The sequence below is a fragment of the Pongo abelii genome, chromosome 5 (genome assembly GCF_028885655.2).
Source record: "Pongo abelii isolate AG06213 chromosome 5, NHGRI_mPonAbe1-v2.0_pri, whole genome shotgun sequence".
Taxonomy (NCBI): Eukaryota; Metazoa; Chordata; class Mammalia; order Primates; family Hominidae; genus Pongo; species Pongo abelii.
The window spans coordinates 24564268-24587057 of NC_071990.2; the positions used below are offsets into that span (position 1 = coordinate 24564268).

Here is a 22790-nt window from a genome sequence, read left to right on the forward strand (position 1 = left end):
AAGACACAATGTACCAGACTCTCTGGAACACATTGAAAGCAGTGTGTAGAGGGAAATTTATAGCACTAAGTGCCCACAAGAGAAAGCAGGAAAGATCTAAAATCGACACCCTAACATCACAATTAAAAGAACTAGAGAAGCAAGAGCAAACAAATTCAAAAGCTAGCAGAAGACAAGAAATGACTAAGATCAGAGCAGAACTGAAGGAGATAGAGACATGAAAAACCCTTCAAAAAATCAATGAATCCAGGAGCTGGTTAAAAAAAAAAAAAATCAACAAAATAGACTGCTAGCCAGAGTAATAAACAAGAAAAGAGAGAAGAATCAAATAGGCACAATAAAAAATGATAAAGGTGATATCACCACTGATCCCACAGAAACACAAACTGCCATTAGAGAATACTATAAACACCTCTACACAAATAAACTAGAAAATCTAGAAGAAATGGGTAAATTCCTGGACACACACACCCTCCCAAGTCTAAACCAGGAAGAAGTTGAATCCCTGAATAGACCAATAACAAGTTCTGAAATTGAGGCAGTAATTAATAGCCTACTAACGAAAACAAGTCCAGGACCAGATGGATTCACAGCTGAATTCTACCAGAGGTACAAAGAGGAGCTGGTACCATTCCTTCTGAAACTATTCCAATCAATAGAAAAAGAGGGAATCCTCCCTAACTCATTTCATGAGGCCAGCATCATCCTGATACCAAAACCTGGCAGAGACACAGCAAACAAATAAAATTTCAGGCTAATAATCCTGATGAACATCAATGTGAAAATCCTCACAAAAGTACTGGCAAACCGAATCCAGCAGCACATCAAAAAGCTTATCTACCTCGATTAAGTCGGCTACATACCTGGGATGCAAGGCTGGTTCAACATATGCAAATTAATAAACATAATCCATCACATAAACAGAACCAATGAAAAAACCACATGATTATCTCAATAGATGCAGAAAAAGGCCTTTGACAAAATTTAACACCCCTTCATGCTAAAAACTCTCAATAGACTAGGTATTGACGGAACATATCTCAAAATAATAAGAGCTATTTATGACAAACCCACAGCCAATATCATACTGAATGGGCAAAAGCTGGAAGTATTCCCTTTGAAAACTGGCACAAGACAAGGATGCCCTCTCTCACCACTCCTATTCAACAGAGCATTGGAAGTTCTGGCCAGGGCAATTAGGCAAGAGAAAGAAATAAAGGGTATTCAAAAAGGAAAAGACAAAGTCTAATTGTCACTGTTTGCAGATTACATGACTGTATATTTAGAAAACCCTAACGTCTCAGCCCAGAATCTCCTTAAGCTGATAAGCAACTCCAGCAAAGTCTCAGGATACAAAACCAATGGCAAACATCACAAGCATTCCTATACACCAATAATAGACAAACAGCCAAATCATGAGTGAACTCCCATTCACAATTGCTACTAAGAGAATAAAATACCTAGGAATAAAACTTACGAGGGATGTGAAGGACCTCTTCAAGGAGAACTACAAACCACTGCTCAAGGAAATAAAAGAGGACACAAATGGAAAAACATTCCATGCTCATGGATAGGAAGAATCAGTATCATGAAAATGCCCATACTGCCCAAAGTAATTTATAGATTCAATGCTAACCCTATCAAGTTACCACTGACTTTCTTCACAGAATTGGAAAAAACTACTTTAAAATTAATATGGAACCAAAAAACAGCCCGCATAGCCAAGACAATCCTAAGCAAAAAGAACAAAGCTGGAGGTGTCACGCTACCTGACTTCAAACTTACTACAAGGCTACAGTAACCAAAATAGCATAGTACTGGTACCAAAACAGATATAAAGACCAATGGAACAGAACAGAGGCCTCAGAAATAACAGTACACATCTACAACCATTTGATCTTTGACAAACCTGACAAAAACAAGCAATGGGGAAAGGATTCCCTATTCAATAAATGGTGTTGGGAAAACTGGCTAGCCATATGCAGAAAACTGAAACTGGACCCCTTCCTTACACCTTATACAAAAATTAACTCAAGGTGGATTAAAGACTTAAACATAAGATCTAAAACCATAAAAATCCTAGAAGAAAACCTAGGCAATACCATTCAGGACATAGGCATAGGCAAAGACTTCATGTCAAAAACACCAAAAGCAATGGCAACAGAAGCCAAAATAGACAAATGGGATCTAATTAAACTAAAAAGCTTCTGCACAGCAAAAGAAACTATCATCAGAGTGAACAGGCAACCTACAGAATTGGAGAAAACTTTTGCAATCTATCCATCTGACATAGGGCTAATATCCAGAATCTACAAATAACTTAAACAAATTTACGAGAAAAAAACAACTCCATCAAAAAGTGGGTGGAGGATATAAACAGACACTTCTCAGAAGAAGACATTTATGCAGCCAACAAACATACGAAAAAAAGCTCACCATCACTGGTCATTAGAAAAATGCAAATCAAAACCACAATGAGATACCACCTCACACCAGTTAGAATGGCGATTCATTAAAAAGTCAGGAAACAACAGATGCTGGAGAGGATGTGGAGAAATAAGAACGCTTTTTCACTGTTGGTGGGAGTGTAAATTAGTTCAACCACTGTGGAAGACAGGGTGGTGATTCCTCAAGGATCTAGAATCAGAAATACCATTAGACCCAGCAATCCCTTTACTGGGTATATACCCAAAGGATCATAAATCATTCTACTATAAAGACACATGTACGCTTATGTTTATTGCGGCACTATTCACAATAGCAAAGACTTGGAACCAACCCAAATGTCCATCAATGATAGACTGGATAAAGAAAATGTGGCACATATATACCATGGAATACTATGCAGCCATAAAAAAGGATGGGTTCTTGTCCTTTGCAGGGACATGAATGAAGCTGGAAACCATCATTCTCAGCAAACTAACACAAGAACAGAAAACCAAACACTGCAGGTTCTCACTCATAAGTGGGAGGTGAACAATGAGAACACATAGACACAGGGAGGGGAACATCACACACAGGGGCCTGTCAGGGGGTGGGGGGCTAGGGGAAGGATAGCATTAGGAGAAATACCTAATGTAGGCGATGGGTTGATGGGTGCAGCAAACCACCATGGCAGGTGTATACCTATGTAACAAAACTGCACATTCTGCACATGTACCCCAGAACTTAAAGTATAATAATTAAAAAAAAAAAAAAAAAACAGAGCAAGACCCTGTCTAAGAAAAGGAATAAAAATTAAGCCCTAAAAGCCAAACTGTTTCCAAATCTGGAGTTCCTTCAAAAAATTTAATGAAATACCTGAGTAATTACGAATATTTCCCCTTCCCATGTCATTTATGTCTTATTTATATGTCTGTTATATATGTTTAGTTTTATTTTTTCATTTGTTTCCGGGCCAAGGGGATTCTTCTGGCCATGTCAGGCAAAGGGGATTTGCTAAGCATGGTCAAGAAATTGGTGGCGCACACCTGTAATCCCAGCTACTCAGATGGCTATGGCAAGAGGATCACTTGAGCTCAGGAGTTCAAGACCATCTTAAGCAACATAGCAATATCCCATCTCAAACAAAAGAAAAAAGAAATTGATTACATACAAGGAGACTAAGCACATAAGTAAAGATATTGAGAATAACGGGAGCCAGGTTTCTCAGCATTAGAGAAAGGAGTTAAGGATATGGACGTGGTGAAGGCTAGAGTAAATCCTGGGGTGTCGGATTAGAATTGGTGGTATTTTCATGTGAACTTATGAAGAGTCTTGTTCTGTCACCCAGGCTGGACTGCAGTGGGGTGATCTCGGCTCACTGCAGCCTCTGCTTCCCGGGTTCAAGCGATTCTCCTGCCTCAGCCTTCTAAGTAGCTAGGATTAGAGGCATGCCCCACCATTTTGTTTTGTTTTGTTTTTGAGACGGAGTCTCACTCTGTCCCCCAGGCTGGAGTGCAGCAGTGCGATCTCCGCTCCCTGCAAGCTCCGCCTCCCGGGTTCCCACCATTCTCCTGACTCAGCCTCCCGAGTAGCTGGGATTACAGGCGCCCGCCACCATGCCTGGCTAATTTTTTGTATTTCTAGTAGAGACAGGGTTTCACCGTGTTAGCGAGGATGGTCTTGATCTGACCTCGTGATCTGCCCGCCTTGGCCTCCCAAAGTGCTGGGATTACAGGCGTGAGCCACCGCGCCCAGCCCACCATTTGTTTTTTGAGATGAGGCCTTGCTCTGTCGCCTAGGCTGGAGTGCAGTGGTGTGATCTCAGCTCACTTCAGCCTCCACCTCCCGGGTTCAAACAATTCCCCATCTCAGCCTCCCAGGTAGCTAGGACTAGACTATAGGTGTCTGCCACCATGGCCAGCTGATTTTTGTATTTTTAGTGGAGACAGGGTTTCATCATGTTGGCCAGGTTGTTCTCAAACTCCTGACCTCAAGTGATCCACCCACCTTGGCCTCCCAAAGTGCTGAGATCACAGGCATGAGACATCACGCCTGGCCTATTTCTGAGGATGACATTAGTATTTGGATTAGAACGCATCCTGAAAGGGAGCGTCTGTGTCCATTTAACATGTTTTAAATTAATAATACCTCTACTAGAATACCTTGTAGAAAACCTCTACTAGAAATCACTCTGCACACACTCTGGATTGATTGTTCATGTGATGAATTAGGCAGATTCTCATTTCCACTCCTCTTTCCTGCCTACTCACTGTCAAGGTCAATGAAGATGACTATCAGATATAAATGCTGCTTTTCCTCATTCGGCCTGTTAGGTTGGCAAGTGAGGAAGCTGAATCTTATGACTAAAAATATTTTGAGGATACAATAAATTTCAGTTATCTTACCATCCTGCTTCCCAAATGGATTATCAAGACTTAATGTTATTAAATGATCCAATTCTGATGTCAGAAGGGAATGCTAACCACTTATCAAATGTAGGTATGAAAGAATTACACCTTCGTCACAAAGTATTATTTAGCCATAGAACAAATAGTGCATATGATCAGAATGTGTTCATTTGAAGATGGGTAAAGGTGAGTCATGAGCTAGTCCTACAAGGATATAGAATATAGTAGGAGTTGGATGGAGAATCTCTGGAGAATCTCAGTGCATATTTCTTAATAAATACTTCCTTCTCCTGGTGACGCAATTTGTGCACAACACACAGTAACATGAAGTGGAAAATAAATGATCTCTCTCAAGTATGACTTTTTTAAATAAAAACAAAAAAGATGGGCCAGGCATAGTGGCTCATGCCTATAATCCCCGTGCTTTGGGAGGCCAAAGTGGCAGGATTGCTTGAGCCCAGGAGTTCGAGACCAGCTTGGGGCAACACAGTGAGACCCCCATCTCTACAATAAAAACAAAAAAGATGTGCTCTTCTCAGCAGCACATATACTAATATTGGAATGATACAGAGAAGATTAGCAAAATTTTTAAAATGTACTATTTAAAAAATTTCTTTCTCAAGTATTTTTTCAAATTATGATTCACATCATTAAAATCTTTAAATTTTAAGTGTGATCTATATAAATTATGATTCACATCATTAAAATCTTTAAATTTTAAGTGTGATCTATATAAGATACATATAAAATGTTCAAGTAGCACTTGGAGGAGACATATACCTTTTAACCATAATATTAATGTCTTATAACATTAATAACGTAATATACAACATTATAACATAAAGAAATAAATAATGAGTCTTCTTTTTTTTTTTTTTTTTTTTTTTTTTGAGACAGAGTTTCACTCTTGTTGCCCAGGCTGGAGTACAGTGGTGCAATCTCAGCTCACCACAACCTCCACCTCCTGGGTTCAAGCGATTCTCCTGCCTCAGCCTCCCGAATAACTGGGATTACAGGCATGCACCACCACGCCCAGCTAATTTTGGATTTTTAGTAGAGATGGGGTTTCTCCATGTTGGTCAGGCTGGTCTCGAACTCCTGACCTCAGGTGACCCACCTGCCTCAACCTCCCAAAGTGCTGGGATTACAGGCATGAGCCACCACACCCAGCCAAATTGAGTCTTAAAATTACTGTTTAAATATCTGTTAGGATCTTTGTTTGGCACCTATAGAAGAAAACTAATGCACAAAGAAGGAAAGAAAAATCAAGATTTCTACCTCTCTGTAGTTAACATGCCCATTGTGAAGCTGAAGAAACTCCAGAGCTCTGTGTCCTGAGAGAAATAAATACATAAATCAATTAAGTTCAACTATTACTGAAAACGTAACTTAGGCGAGATGATTTTAAAAGAAAAATACACAATTTGTGGTTATAACTGTCAAGGATGCAGGAAATGAAATGAGTTTGCACTCACTGGCAATTTTCATTAGGTATAGATTTGTGCAGTATTTCTATTGTTATAGTACAAAGCAAGTTTAGATGGTGATTTAAAGTTTCTGCTTAACTATTAAATAGCTCTATGAGCTTTAGTGCTATTCAACCTCTCTGGACCTCAGTTCCCTCCTATGGAAAATTGAGTTTAAAAAATACCCACCCTATAGGTTGGTTGAAATAATAAATGCTACATGACAAGCACAGTGGCTGACACTTGGTAGGAGCTCAAGAAAAAGAAACTGTCAGACCAGGCATGGTGGCTCACACCTGTAATCCCAGCACTTTGGGAGGCCGAGGAGGGCGGATCACCTGAGGTCAGGAATTCAAGACCAGCCTGATCAACGTGGAGAAACCCCGTCTCTACTAAAAATACAATAAATTAGCCAGACATGGTGGCGTGCGCCTGTAATCCCAGCTACTCGGGAGGCTGAGGCAGGGGAATCACTTGAACCCGGGAGGCAGAGGTTGCAGTGAGCCAAGACCACGCCACTGCACTCCGGCCTGGGCAAGAGTGAGGCTCTGTCTCAAAAAAAAAAAAAGAAACTGTCATCATCATATTTTGCTTCAGTACTGAGGCAGACAAACCTAAGTACAAAATACAATATAACACCTAACCTATGGACTGAACCAACTATCCTCAAAAGTTTTTCATCATTGGACCAGAAGGACAAAATAATCTCAGAAAGCTACCAACTCCACCCCACACCCACCCACAGCCTAATCTCCCAAGAATCAATAAGGGGACCAACATTCCCTGTGAAGTGACATTCAAAGGTGATATCTTATTTCTGTTGTGAATCACCTCCAATTTTAAAAATTCATATAACAAAAAACTATCGCCACTACTATATTATAAGCATTAATATCATAAAAGTCACAATCCACAAATACAAACAACCTGTGTATAGGATTCCAGTGATTTACGCTGAGTGAAGCCATTTCTAATTAACTCACTCACATAATGCTGACCTTCCACTCAGGCCCTTTATAAGAAATGAAAAAGTAAACCAAAATATTTATAAAATCATCTAATTTATTAGTAAATAAATGATGGCGTTTTGGTCTTCTTCTATGTAAAAAAAATTCTCAGAATCTGTGCAGATTCTATTTTAGGAGATGCCTTCAATTATGTTCACATAAATATTATTCTTTAAATGTCGATTAGGACCTTTGTTTGGTACTTATTGAAGAAAGGCAAGCAATTATCTGGTTTTGTTAAAATTTCAGATGCAATCTGTCTTGTAAATTTTTAAACACCAAGGATTAAAAATTGAGTATTTCCATTTATATTTGTTCCTCATCAGCTTACTCTGTAGTTTTGGCAATTTCAACTTCACAGAATATAGAACTGGAAGACACTTTAGAATTCTTTAAGAAGTTCAACCCTCTCATTTTATAGAATTGAGAGGTAGGTAAAGTGAATTGCTCAGAATCACACATCTACTTTACTGGATGGCTGGAACTAGAACCTAAGTCTGATTCTCTTTTCCATTGTTTCCCTACTCTCTTCTAGCAATACATTTTTAATGGAAAGAATGCCAGACCAGCTGTCAGGACACGTAATTCTAGGCCAGGCTACTAAAAAGTTAGCTGTAAAACTGTCTAGTATCAGTTTCTTCATCTGCAAAAGAAAAGAACTGCACTCGGTGACTTCTAGTGTCCTTTCAGATAGTCAAATTCTGTGATAACAGGTCCTTGCCCATTATAGCTCAGTATATATGTCTATTTTGCATTGATAAATTTTCATTTTTTGCCTATCTTATTATTCTTTGAGACTTCTGGAGGTAGTATAACTATAAAATTCTGTTATAATTTTTATCTAAATTAAAGAAAACTCAGGCCGGGCGCGATGGCTCACGCCTGTAATCTCAACACTTTGGGAGGCTGAGGCGGGCGGATCACAAGGTCAGGAGATCAAGACCATCCTGGCTAACACGGTGAAACCCCATCTCTACTAAAAAAATACAAAAAAAATTAGCTGGGCATGGTGGTGGGCGCCTGTAGTCCCAGCTACTCAGCAGGCTGAGGCAGGAGAATGGCGTGAACCCAGAAGGCAGAGCTTGCAGTGAGCCAAGATCGCGCCACTGCACTCCAGCCTGGGGGACAAAGTGAGACTCCGTCTCAAAAAAAAAAAAGAAAACTCAGAACATCAGGTATATCTGAAATTAATCTGAAAATTGCTGTAGAATGTTATCATAGCTAATTCTATTACAAATTGACTCACATTTTCCATGTGTTAAAACATGTTACAAATACACTTCATACAAGAACCAAATCCTTTTGCTAAGAAAGATCTTAAGTGTTCTCAGCCCATATGCAAAAAACATGGTAGCTATGTGGGGGGCGGATGTGTTAATTAGCTTGATTGTGCTAATCATTTCACAAGGCATACATATATCAATACATCATGTTATAGATCTCAAATTTATACAATTTTTGTCAATTATACATCAATAAAGCTAGAAAAATAAAAATTTTAAATAACTCTGTGGTGCCATCTCCCTATATCCAGGATGACTCTGCCCTTGCCCCTAAGGTCGGTGGTACTGGCTTGCTGTCCCCTTCTCCTCCTCAACTCCTGCCATCCTCCTGGCACCGTGAATGTGGATGACCAAACTCCCTTACTTTCTTGACCTTCCTGAAGCCAAGCACTTTTACAGCAATTTGACTCAGGGACCCACTCCCATGGCCACACGTGGCTCTTTACATATAGTTGGAAATGCCTGTCCTTGGACATGTAAAAACAACAAAAGTACATTTCTCACTCCTGCCATATTCCACCCATCTTGTTACTCTCCCATTCTGTCAGTTCTGCTGCCGCATTGCAACCTCTTGTTTACTGAGCCTCTCACTATTTCCCCACCTAGAGAAACACACAGGGGTCCCATGACCAACAGGGCATCAGCTCTCTTTCTTATTTGCCCCTTAACTGAACCCATGCTGCCAATCCCTATCCCTGGATGACTGCAGTCACAGGCTTCTCCTCCCTGCTGTCAGGCCACTCAGCTCAGTGCCCAGGGGAAACTGCATCAATCCACAAGCCAGATTTTCAATCTCTTCCTTAATGTCTCTGACAGATGTATTGTCCTCTCAACAACATAACAAGACACCAGTACTTACCTATTTCTACATGTGTTGAAAGGCCACACGATGAACCTCTATGGCAGAGAGAACCCAACACGATCAGCAGGCCAGGCCACAACCTGAAAGCAGACATGCTCTCATTGCCCACCGGCTTCTCTGGTGACGTGGGAATGCTCAGAGCTGCGGCAGCACTGGGACTCCAAAATCCAGGCGCAGACCCACCGCTTCTCTCTAAGCAGGTCACTGACCTGGGAAACCAAGCCTCATTTCAAAATAATATCACTTTCCGATGAAGTCAACTGTTCAACTACTGTTTAGCTTCACCAGAACAGCAAACAAACTCTGTGCTCCTGGGGGGTGGGGTTGGGAGGATAAACTGAAATCTGAAAAGCCTTAGGCCAGAGGCACTGCATCTTCTGACTGAGGTTTTTTCTGGATTTCATTTTAACGTGAAATTTGTGTAGAGATGCAAGCAAAATTGTCTCCAGATATTTTTTGCTTTCTATAAAAAGGCTCACCTGTGCAGATAGTCAACATATTGGACCACCTCACCTTACAAGGGTGGATCTCTCATGCATCCTTTCTACACATTTATCAGGCTGTCCTGCTTCCTCCGCCTCCCAAGCCACAAGTGCTGGGAAAGCTTTTATGGTGATCAGCTGGAACTGGCTTCCCTTTCAGTATTTGGCAACAGATACTGACACTTGTATAGGATTACACAAGAGCAGCCACTCCTGGTCTCTCTACCTCTGGCTGTTCTAATAGGGCTTATCCAGAGCCTGTTGTAAGGTCAGATTCCTGCAGCCGAAGCAAAGATGTCAATTCCACTTGGGAGGTGGAAGGAAGGGGGCAGATTTAGGGCCAAGAAACAGGGTTTGGAAAATGTTAAGCTCAGGATATATCATTAGGTAGCCAGTTACACTTCATCCATGGGAAAAATTAAGCTCTTCATGAAACTGATGGTAATCTTAAAACACAAATTATGCATATTTTACATTAAAAGCAAGAGATGGGCTCCTAAAAGAGTGGGAGGAAATGGTATTCACTCTCAGGTTTGCCAAATGAAAGGATGAATAGAAAGTGGGATGATTTGGCTGGGCATGGCGGCTCACACCTGTAATCCCAGCACTTTGGGAGGCTGAGGCTGGTGGATCACCTGAGGTCAGGAGTTTGAGACCAGCGTGATCAACATAGTGAAGACCCCGTCTCTACTAAAAATACAAAAATTAGCCAGGTGTGATGGCACGTGCCTGTAGTCCCAGCTACTGGGGAGGCTGAGGTGGGAGGATCTCTCGAACCCAGGAGGTGGAGATTGCGGTGAGCCGAGATGGCACCACTGCACTCTAGCCTGGGCGACAGAGCGAGACCCTGTCTCAAAAAAAAAAAAAAAAGAAAAAAAAAAAAAAGAAAAGAAAAAAAGAAAGTGGAATGATTTGAGACCGTTGCCGCCCCAACAGTTTCCCCTGTAAGCTTAACATAGACACTTGCACAGCCCCAAGGAAAGGAATCCCGCAGCTCCCCGCAAACCTGAGGGGCAGTAGGCCCAGCTACTCCTGATTAGTCCAGAGGCCATATGCCTACGTGTTTTGTCTGGCTAACAGGATGTTTTATAAACTTAAATCAAGTTTATGAACTTTTTCTAAATGAGAAAATTCACGTAGAAATCTAGATTTCTGTCTCAAAAACAAAAGAACTGGCGTCATGAACTGACGCTCCCATGTGACACGACAACCAGCTGCAGCCAAAGAGCCAGCTGCCCCCTGATAGAGCATGTCCTGCTCCTCCAGTCCCTACCATCCATGCAATGTGTGCAGGTTTCCACACCCCTTCTGGACACCAGAGGCCTTTGAGTTTGCCTCCCTGTCACTCTGGGTCTTCTACAGCCTGTGTGTGAGGGAGTCGCAATTATTAATTGGGACTTTGGATATTCTCTCTCAGAACATCCAAGAGCAGTCAATCAATGGTTACAGGGGAAAAAAATATTGCCTAGAAACGATATCTAACCAGATATAATAAAACAAACCCATCCAAAAATCACCAAAGAAACAGGTTCAGAACAGGTGTGGTGGCTCATGCCTGTAATCCCAGCACTTTGGGAGGCCAAAGCGGGCAGATGGCTTGAGGCCAGGAGTTCAAAACCAGCCTGTGCAACACGGCAAAATCCTGTCTCTACCAAGAAAAAAACAAAAACAAAAACAAAAATTAGCCGGGCATGGTGGCATGCACTTGTGGTCCAAGCTACTCAGGAGGCTGAGGCAGGAACATCGCCTGTACCTGGGAAGTGGAGGTTGCAGTGAGCTGAGATCACACCACTGCACTCCAGCCTGGGCAAGACACCACCTCAAAAAAAAAAAAAAAAAAAAGGAATGGGTTCAGTTACCAAACAATACTAATCCCAAATGTCTCAATTCCTCATTATGCATTTTTTTGTATTTGAGATTCAGAATGACATAAATGTATGAATGTAATAAAATAAGAGGAAATTATTTGCTTAGTGTGATAGTTATGAATATGGTCTTTATATGACAATATTGCTTGCAGTTTTACAGAGTTTGTATTACTTTGGTAACAATAAAAACATCAAAGATATGACTTTAAAGAAAGTTAAAACGTAGCTCACAATATTACTATCTGACAAATAATAAGCATATGGAAATATTTTTCTTTCTGCCCCACACCCCCCTTTCCTAATATAGGTGGCTTTGTTATAAACAAGACAGCATGATTCTACCATTTAAAACTCTTCTGGAAATACAGACCCAAGGTGAAAAGTAAACATACAGTTACATTAAGGAGTGAGTAGGGAGAATACAGGTTTGAAAGCCAGAGGGTCTCAAGCTTTATGTGGGCCAGTCTAGAAAATGGGGGAGAGGAGGCTGGGCACGGTGTCTCACGCCTGTAATCCCAGCACTTTGGGAGGCCGACGTGGGCAGATCACCTGAGGTCAGGAGTTCAAGACCAGCCTGGCCAACATGGTGAAATCCCATCTCTACTAAAAAATACAAAAATTAGCCAGGCATGGTGGCGCGCACCTGTACTCCCAGCTACTCCGGAGGCTGAGGCAGGAGAATCACTTGAACTCAGGAGGCAGACGTTGCAGTGAGCTGAGATCGTGCCATTGCACTCCAGCCTGGGCGACAGAGTAAGACCCTGTCTCAAAAAAAAAAAAAGAAAAAAAAAGAAAAGAAAGAAAAAGAAAATGGGGGAGAGGATGAATACGGGTGGAAACTGGGGAGTGGAGGTTCCCAGGACAAGGGCAGACAAAAGAGAAAGGAGAGAAGAGGTCCCTCTCACCTGATGGTCTTGTCCCTGTAGGCCCTGGTAAGGACAGACACCCAGCCAGGCGCTAGGGGATATCAGGACAGGCTGGAAGTAAGACAGGAGCCAGGAGGAAATTGTTTACACTCTGAATGGGGGCTTGAAGAGGGGCACAAAACTGAGGGAAAAGGGGAGGGCCACATTGTGAACTTTCTAAGCTCCAGGCACTTTTGCCTTTGTGAAGTACTTCCTGTCACAAAAATAAGTAAACAATAAATAGAAATCACATTTTACACCTGCATTGGTGTAAGATTAACATATTAACATGCCACCTAAAAGTTCATTTTTTTTCTCAGATTTTAGAATAAATTAAACATTTTTGAGTGCTCCTAAAAGTTTTATGGGCCCTTGGCATCGTACCTACTGTGCCTAATGGATAAGTCATCTGGGAAAGGGAGTGGGTACCGTTTGAAATAGAACCTTAAAAAGATAAGTGGACTAGGGTAATTTTTGAAACAAGAGAGGCAACCACAATTAACTTGGCTTTTCTGGGCCTCAGTTGATTAAGGCCTCAATTGAATGATTTCCCCAGGCCAGTAGAAGTGAGCTCTGTAATCCCAGCACTTTGGGAGGCCAAGGAGGGCAGATCACTTGAGGTCAAGCATTCCAGACTAGCCTGGCCAATACGGTGAAAACCTGTCTCTACTAAAAATACAAAAGTTAGCTGGGCTTGGTAGCACACACCTGTAGCCCCATCTACTCGGGAGGCTGTGGCAGGAGAATCGCTTGAACCCGGGAGGCGGAAGTTGCAGGGAGCTGAAAGCACACCACTGCACTCCACCCTGGGTGACAGAATGAGTCTGTCGGTCTCACAAAAACAAAACAAACAAAAAACAAAAATCACCACCAAAAACAAAAAACAAAACAAAAACAAAAACTCCCTCTGCAGGCAGGAGATGTAAACACGCCAGCTCCCCAGCCCCAACTGTGATACCTACTGGCCCACATCCCTATTAGGACTCCCTGGTTCTCCCCAGTTCCTGCAATAAAATACAGAACAAAATAGTGTGAAATTGATTAAACTCTACTGTTATCACTTCTGCCATATGTGACTGGCTCAAAACTCAATGGATCTGACTCAGCAAAAGGCAAAGTCAAAATTTAAAGTTACTGCCTCAGCATTTTGCAAATGTCCTAGAAAAAAATTCAACGTCCTAGAAAAAGGTGAAAGCTAGTAAGATACTCTCAACGCTGTAGGAGCTGAGAAAGGGAGATATGTAACCTAAAATCAATGCATAGGGCTGGGCTTCATTTGCACCCACAAATTCCCAGCATATGCCTGCTATTTTTATTTTTATCCTCATTAGGTTTTAAGCTTCCCTGCTGCTTTCAGAGTCTTAAGCCCAAGTCTAATTTTTGAACGGATGAAGAATGCTGTTTAAAGGTGCTCAAATACCTTGGTTGGATAGTATGCTCAATCCTTATACCTTGGTTGATTCAATTTTGACAAATGCTTCCATTTACTGGTTGGTGTCCCAACTTTAATGTTACTGGTGGCTTTACTAGGGTAGCTATTATGACTTTGAACGCTACATTGAATTTAATGTAGCAACTGTAACGAGCATTTTACGTTATCTCACAACAAAATGGGGTAGATATGGTTCTATTTTATAAGCGACTGGACTAAGGTTAACCTGTCGGTCACACAGCTTGTCGGGAACAGACTGAGTTTGTATCCTAGTCTGTTTATTTCCAAGGCGCTGTTATTTATCGGGAGCACCCCTAGGAGAATGCCTAGACACATACCCAGAAAAGCAGGCAGGCAGCAGAATGCGGGGTCACACTTCGACCCCTCAGAGAACCATCGCTCCCAATCAATCCTACGTGCTCAGGAGCTACAACTGAAGAAGCGTGATCACGGCCTTGGCATTTAAGGCAGGCACCAGCGCATCTATGGACCGCGCACAAATTCCGGGGATGCCGAATTTGGGGGATGCTAAGGGGAGAGAGTGGGTCTCTAGCAGCGGTTGGGGGCTCAGGAGCAGTTAGTGACAAATGAACACCCGAAAAGTGAAAAGGTGACAGCAGTCCGCAGGTGCATCTACCGGCGAGCCTTCTCCATCCCCGAACCCAACCCTCCCCCGGGAGAAGTTCGCGCCAGGAGAGAAGCCGCGCGGCGCTTAGGGCAAGGTGCAGAGGGCGGCGCGGCGGTGCAGCGAGAAAGACGCGGAGAGAGGGCGCTGCTCTGTGGCTCTGCAACCTTCCGCCAGCTCCCCCGCTTTCCCCGCGCGTCCCCGGCGCCTCCTCTCTCCTCTTGCTTCCCCGCGACCCCTGCGTTCCCGTGCGCGCGCGCCCGCTTGCCTGTTTACTCTCGCCGTCGCTGCCCGGGCCATGGCGACCTGCTTTTGGCTGCGGAGCTGTGGGGCCCAGCGCCTCGGGTCGACGTTTCCAGGCTGCCGCCTCCGCCCCCGCGCCGGCGGCCTGCTCCCTGCCTCCCGGCCTGCGCCCTGCCCGGCCCAGCTCCGCGGCTACGCTGGGGGCCTGGCGGGCCTCTCTGCGGCGCTGCCGCGCACCGACAGCTTCGTGGGCGGCCGCTGGCTCCCGGCCGCCGCCACCTTCCCCGTGCAAGACCCGGCCAGCGGCGCCGCTCTGGGCATGGTGGCCGACTGCGGGGTGCGAGAGGCCCGTGCCGCCGTGCGCGCTGCCTACGAGGCTTTCTGCAGCTGGAGGGAGGTCTCGGCCAAGGTGAGAGAGCCCGGATGCAGGGGGCCAGAGCTGGCCGGGGACACGGCGGGTAGCAGAGGGGGCTTTACCCCAAAGTGACACCAGCCGCGTCGCCTCCCTCCTGTGCTCAGTTCCCCAGGGTATACAAAGCGGAAAGTCGGAGCAACAAGGGAGACGACCAACAAATAAGTTTGGAGCTTCCACTTTGTGCCGGGCGCTAGGGACACGGCCCCTGCCCTCAAGCGTCATCAAGTTATGCACTGCCCAGTAGGGGAGGCAGAACGCGAGCGCCTAAATACAAGCGAGCTGCGTGTTTTGATCAACAAGCCTAACCGTGGAGGGGCGGAGACAAAGGGGAGGGGTGTCAGGGAAGTGAGAGAGCACGTGTGGCCCTTCAGAGTAGCTGAAATATCTCCGCAGCTGCAGGGAGCCCACGCAGGAGGCTGCTTCAGCTGCCCTTAAGAAGGCTGGTAGTGAGGGCCCCGGGCCAGAATCATGGAATCGGAAACGGAGAGAACTGTAGAAAGATATGGGTTTTGTGCAGGGGAAGAGTTAAGTCCAGGAGTGTTCTCCACGTTTTCACCCTAAATGGATAAATGCTGCTATTGGCCATTGCATAGAGAACACTGGAGAATTGGGAGTAAGGGGTGGAGGGCCGTTAAATGGGGAGAATAGAGTAAGAAGAAAACTAAGAAAGTTTCTTCTTCCTTCAAGTATTATATTATTAGACCTGGAGTCAACGCAGTGAAATTTTTTACCCTGTCCTTCAAAGCTCTCCCTCTGAAGGAATTCATCCAGCGATCCCTACGAGTACAAGAGAGTCTTAGCACTCATTCATCCATCAGCTGTTTACTGAGCACCTGCTGTATGCCCTGCACTGTTAGAGGTGCTTGGGATACCTCAGTAAACGAAAGAAAGATTGTGCCCTTATGGAGCTTACATGGGGTGGAAGGGGAGCAGAAGAGAGATCAGAACTCTAAACAACAAACATAATATCTAAGCAAGTAAGTATGTGAGAGGTGCTGAATGCAATATGGGAAAAAAGGTAGAAGCAGGAGAAGATCCGGGCCAGAGGGAAGGGGCAAGATGCAGCATCAACAGTGTGGCCAGGCATAGTTCTCTGCTAGGGCTGTAATAGCAAGGTACCACAGACTGGGTGGCCTGAACAATAGACATTTCTCATTTTACCGCTCTGGAGGGTAGAAATCCCAGATCAAGGTGTTGTCAGGGTTGGTTTCTTCTAAGGCCTCTCTCATTGGTTTGCAGAGAGCTCAGTGTTGTCTTTGTATCTCATCAGACCTCAATTTTAGACTCATGGAGGCTGAGATATCTGTTCACGCCCAAGTGAGGATGTAAAGTAAGCAGTTGGTTATATGAATGAATCTTCCCTGTGTGTCTCCACATGGTCTTTCCTCTGTGTGTGTATGTGTCCTAATCTCTTCTTCTTTTAAAAACAGGAGTCAGATCAGATTGGGGCCCACCAGAATGACCTCATCAAAACTTAATTCCCTTTTTAAAGACCCTATTTCCAAATGCACTCACATTCTGAGATACTGGGGGGTTAGGACTTCAACATGTCAGTTTTGCCAGGAGCACCATTCAGCCCATAACATCAGGGTAGGTCTCATTGAGGACATGAGATACAAAGACCAAAGGAGGTAAGTGTGTCCGGAGTTGGTTCCTGCCAGTAGGTTTGTGGCCTCGATGCCTTCAAAAATGGAGCCGCGGACTTTCGCGGTGAGTGTTACAGCTCTTAAAGATGGCATGGACTCAAAGAATGAGTGGTAGCAAGATTTATTGTGAAGAGTGAAAGAAGAAAGCTTCCACAGCATGGAAGGGGACCTGAGCAGGTTGTCGCTGTTGCGGGGGGTGGGGCGTGGTGGCCAGCTTTTTATTCCCGTATTTATCCCCTCCGGTGTTCCGTTTCTGTCCTATCAGAATGCCTTTTTTTCAATCTTCCCTGCGATTGGCTACTTTTAGGATCCTGATGATTGGTGCGTTTTACAGAGGGCTGATTGGTGTATTTTACAATCCTCTGGCTAGCTACAGAGTGCTGATTGGTGTGTTTTTACAGAGCACTGATTGGTGCATTTTACAATCCCCTTGCTAGCTCCAGAGCGCTGATTGGTGCATTTTACAATCCTCTTGCTAGCTACGGGGTGCTGATTGGTGTGTTTTACGGAGCACTGATTGGTGCATTTTACAATCCTCTTGTAAGACAGAAAAGTTCTCCAAGTTCCCACTCGACCCAGGAAATCCAGCTGGCTTCACCTCTCATAAGGACATTCAGCTAGAGCCAAAGTCAGAAGCATGGCTGACACATTTGCAGAACAGCAAGGAGGCCCATGTGGACTGAGCAAAGGGGAAGAGTTGTATCAGAGGAGGTCATAGGGAGAAGGGGAAGAGTGGGTGGAGCATATAGGACCTGTGAGTTATTCTAAGGACTTGGTTTTTACTTTGAGTAAAGGGGGGGCTGTGTCAGGGTTTTAAGCAGAGATATGATCTGATTTACATTTTGAAAGGCCACTCTAATCACAGTGCTGAGACTAGATGAAGAGTGGCGGAAGCAGAGAGACAGGTTAGGAGGTTGTTGCACGGCTTTAGGTGGGAGGCCATGGTGGCTTGAACCAGAGTGGTAGCAGTGGACCAGGTGAAGAGTTATCCCATAAGGATGTATTTTGAAGGTTGAGCCCACTGGATTTTCTGATGGATCATTACATAGGAAGTAGGTGAAGGAGAGGGGTTAGTGATGACTCCAGGGCTTTTGGCCTGAGCAATTGGAAGGATGAGGATAGCTGAATTGAACAGCATTAGGGTGAGATATCAAGAGTTCAGTTTTAGACTTATTGAGTCTGAGATGTCGGTTCACACCCAAGAGAGGACGTAAAATGAGCAGTTGGGTATATGAGTCTGAGGTTTGAAAGCGAACCGTAGGCTAGAAATGTAAATGTGACATTCATACGTGTGTGTGCTGCATACATACTTACAGCGATGGGAATGGTGAGCTCACAGGAAAGGAGTGGACCAGGGCCTGAGCCCTGGTTCCCCTAGCATCATTCTGGAGTCCCACAAGGCCCCACGAGGATCAAGGCTGCCATACAATGCTGTTACACTGCAGGGGTCTGGAAAGCCTTCTAGTCTATCACTGATTGTTTGGCAGCTGCGGGGCGGGTGTTGGGACCTCTTGCTGACACTAGCAGCATCATCCTGTGTTCAGATCACACCTCCCATCCTAATGTCTGTGCCCCTTGAACATTACAGTGATGTCAGCTTCCATCTTACAAGGTCTTGGATCTTCTCAGGGAACCTTCCTTTTTGAAAGGAGGGGTTCAGGCTGGGCACGGTAGCTTACGCCTGTAATCTCAGCGCTTCAGGAGGCCAAGGCGGGTGGATCACCTGAGGTCAGGAGTTCGAGACCAGCCTGTCCAACATGGTGAAACACTGTCTCTACTAAAAAATACAAAAACTGGCCAGACACGGTGGCTCACACTTGTAATCCCAGCACTTTGGGAGGCCAAGGCGGGTGGATCACTTGAGGTCAGGAGTTCAAGTCCAGCCTGGCCAACATGATGAAACCCCATCTCTACTAAAAAATACAAAAATTAGCTGGGCGTGGTGGCGGGCGCCTGTAATCCCAGCTACTCAGGAGGCTGAGTCAGGGAGAATTGCTTGAACCTGGGAGGCGGAGGTTGCAGTGAGCCGAGATCATGCCAAATGCACTCCAGCCTGGGGGACAGAGCAAGACTCTGTCTCAAAAAGAAAAAATACAAAAATTAGCCAGGCATTGTGGCATGCACCTGTATGTAATCCCAGCTACTCAAGAGGCTGAGGCATGAGAATTGCTTGAGCCTAGGAGGTGGAGGTTGGTTGCAGTGAGCCAAGATGGTGCCACTGTACTCCAACCTGGGTGACAGAGTGAGACTGTCTCAAAAAACAAAAACAAAAGTTCTTCTTGGCTTTGGATACACCTGTGCAGATGTTGGAAGCTACATCCTGGGCAGCTCTCTCTTTAGAGTGCCTTGATGGCAGCCCAGGTGGCCTAGATTCTCTAGGCCTTCCTCGTTTTCTTTTTTGAAGTGGTTTTATGTGAATTAATTAATTTTTTTAATAAACCATTTCTTCCTTTTCTCTTTTCTTTTTTTTTTTTTCTTTTTTTTTTTTTTGAGACAGGGTCTTGCTCCGTTGCCCAGGCTGGAGTACAGTGATGCTATCATGGCGCACTGCAGCCTCGAACTCATAGGCCCAAGCGATTCTCCCACCTCAGCCTTCTGAGTAGCTGGGACCACAGGCATGCACCACTACACCCAGATAATTTCTGTGTGTGTGTGTGTGTAGAGACGGATCTCACCGCATTGCCCAAGCTGGTGTCGAACTCCTGGCTACAAGCAACCCTCCCTCCTTGGCCTTCCAAAGCGTTGTGATTACGGGCATGAGCTGCCACACCTGGTCCCATAATATTGTTAATAATCCAATGTATCCCTTTATCTGTTTTTCATTCATTGGAATTTTTTAAATTATGGCAAAATATGCATAACATAACATTTACCATTTTAACCATTTTTAAGTGTACATTTCAGTGGTATTAAGCGCATTCATGTTGTTGTGCCTGGGCCCTCTTCTTAAGTGAGGCCCTTTCTTATGCCTCATGCATGCCCCAGTCCATATGTCAGTCTCTGGGACAAATCCAGGTTGCCAGCGAGCCACTGTAATAGGGAACAATACTTGAAGACACTATGCTGAGTGAAATAAGCCAGTCACAAAAGGGCAAATGCTGTATGATTCTACACTTCAGCCTGGGTGACAGAACAAAGCTCTGTCTCTTTTTTTAAATTTTTTTAAATTTTTGATATTTTTTTATTTATGTGCTTTTCATTGTCCAAACCCAGACCCTGTCTCAAAAACAAACAAAAAAAAGAAGGTCAATATATGTTTCCCCAAGCATCTTACTCAGGGTTGTCCAGAAAAATAGAACCAATGTTCTGTGAGAACCAATATTATATTTATATATATATATATATATGGAATCATATATTCCATATATATCTATATACGGAATCATGTATTCCGTATATATCTATATACGGAATCATGTATTCCGTATATAGATATATGGAATCATGTATTCCATACATATATATATGTATGGAATCATGTATTCCATACATATATATATATATGGAATCATGTATTCCATACATATATATATATGTATGGAATCATGTATTCCATACATATATATGTATGGAATCATGTATTCCATACATATATATGTATGGAATCATGTATTCCATACATATATATATATGGAATCATAGATATATAGGAACATAGGAAGAGACATCATCTTATAAAGGACTGGCTCATGTGGTTGTGGATGCTAAGAAGTCCCACCCTCTGCTGTCTGCAAGCTGGAGACCTAAGAAAGCTGATATGTCCAGTCTGAGTTCCAGACTGGGTCCAAAGGCCTGAGTACCAGGAATGACAATGTCTGGTGTCTGACAGCAGGAGGAAATGGACGTCCTAGCTCATGCAGAGAGTGAATTTGCTCTTCCTCTGCCACTTTGTTCTTTTCAGGTCCTCAGCAGATTGGATGATGCCCACCTGAATTTGTGAAGGCAAATCTTCTTTATTCAGTCTACTGATTTAAATGCTAACCTCTTCCAAAAACACAGACATACCCAGAAATAATGTTTTACCTGCTATCTGGGGCTCCTTGAACCCAGTCAAATTTACACATAAAATTAACCATCACAGCTGAGGAGAATGAGACCATACAGCTAATATTTTAGGATATTGAATTTTATTTAGCATTCTCTCTTACACTTGGCATTTTATTACTTTTCTGCCTTGTTATTTCTTTTGCAGGAGAGGAGTTCATTACTTCGGAAGTGGTACAATTTAATGATACAAAATAAGGATGACCTTGCCAGAATAATCACAGCTGAAAGTGTAAGTTCAGGGTTCTGGCTTGGTGCACTGAGAAATTCTCCAGGAATTTTTACACTAAACTTGGGAAAGCCCCTGACTTCCCTTCACTGCTGGCTGTAGCTAAAGAATATGTGATTCCTTCTCTACTGATCAAATACCAAATCATTATTGTGCCAGGGTACTTAGATTTGCTAAAATAAAATTTGTATGTTCTAGTTTATTCTTTAATAGTATCCAAAAATAGATTTTGTTTGCAACTGTATGAATAACTGCTGTTTCACCATTCTGATTTTTTTCCATGTTACTGTTTTGGTTGCTTTTTTTAAATATTGTTTTTGTACATTTTTTAATGTACCAATACTTGTTCCATAGATATAATAAATTATTTCATATCATGGTTACAATACTTAGAAGATATTGAAAGGAGGAAAAAATTAGATGTTTCCTAATTTGTAAACATATTGAGAATGCAAATGACTCTTGTGGTTTAGGGTGATACATTCATCATTGTAATTCTGCTTTTTAAAACTCATACCAAAGTCAGAAATTTTCCCCACTCTATGGGTATCGATATAGGAGACTTTTCTACTGCTCTTGCACCTTGAAGAATTTAGGAACACAGAGCCATGCTTTTATTATTAGAAGGTAACACGTGGGTTCTTTTCTGATTTAATTTAGGGAAAGCCACTGAAGGAGGCACATGGAGAAATTCTCTATTCCGCCTTTTTCCTAGAGTGGTTCTCTGAGGAAGCCCGCCGTGTTTACGGAGACATTATCTACACCCCGGCAAAGGACAGGCGGGCCCTGGTCCTCAAGCAGCCCATAGGTGTGGCTGCAGTCATCACCCCGGTAGGTGACAGGATCAGCAAGATCCTAGGGTGGGAGATTGGATAGGGAGTTGGGAAACAATTCATTCTTCCTCGTGAGCAGGTGTGCTCATCCTGTTAGTTTTGTCACCTGTTCCTGGTTTCCTGATGCTTTTGCTGGATGTGGAAGTGTGTTTCCTGGTCCTCTGTGATGATGTTAGGTGTGGTGGCAGTGAGTGGAAGGATGCATTTCTAATGCCTGCAAAAGTGGGATGAGCCGCAGGACGACCCAGGGGCTCTTCTGACTTGGCATGGAGGCTTCTTTCTGGCATTGCCTAGCACCTCTGAAAAGATCTTCCAGTATTTATCATTTTTAAAAAGACTTAAGATATGATACATTTTTAAACTTGCCATAGTTTGGAAAAAAGTGTTATGGTTAATTGATGGTTATCATCAATAACAAAGCATTTGTGGACCCACCAGCAGGCACTGGGCCAGGTTCTAGAGGTAAAAAGGCTAAGAAATAAGGTATCACATCTGCCTGGATGGGGCTGCAGTATATTTGTGGAACGCCCGGCTTTCCTTCTGGGTTCTGCCTTCTACTAGGTCCCATATTAAGTTCTCTCCTGTATCTGTCAGCTGGTCTCAAGACGTCTGTGGTTT

The 22790-nt window shown here is 43.6% G+C and overlaps 2 protein-coding genes across 3 annotated transcripts in view; one reads left to right on the forward strand and one right to left on the reverse strand.

The window, feature by feature from the left end:
- GPLD1 (glycosylphosphatidylinositol specific phospholipase D1) overlaps positions 1-22790 on the reverse strand; it is a 120858-nt gene that overhangs the window by 63776 nt on the left and 34292 nt on the right. Inside the window, exons 2-3 of one of the 2 annotated variants that reach the window (XM_063725390.1) lie at positions 9448-9659; positions 6111-6166 (exon numbers count right to left, since the gene is read on the reverse strand). In XM_063725390.1, coding sequence (XP_063581460.1) covers positions 6111-6166; positions 9448-9544 — 153 coding nt within the window. In that variant the 5' untranslated portion in view covers positions 9545-9659. Of the gene's footprint in view, positions 1-6110; positions 6167-9447; positions 9900-22790 lie in introns of those variants that run through there. The other variant, XM_024248181.3, reaches the window with a different exon arrangement.
- The window catches only part of ALDH5A1 (aldehyde dehydrogenase 5 family member A1), a 41241-nt gene continuing 33303 nt past the window's right edge, over positions 14853-22790 (forward strand). Inside the window, exons 1-3 of the mRNA XM_002816482.6 lie at positions 14853-15414; positions 21259-21342; positions 22000-22170. Coding sequence (XP_002816528.3) covers positions 15061-15414; positions 21259-21342; positions 22000-22170 — 609 coding nt within the window. The 5' untranslated portion in view covers positions 14853-15060. The remainder of the gene's footprint in view (positions 15415-21258; positions 21343-21999; positions 22171-22790) is intronic.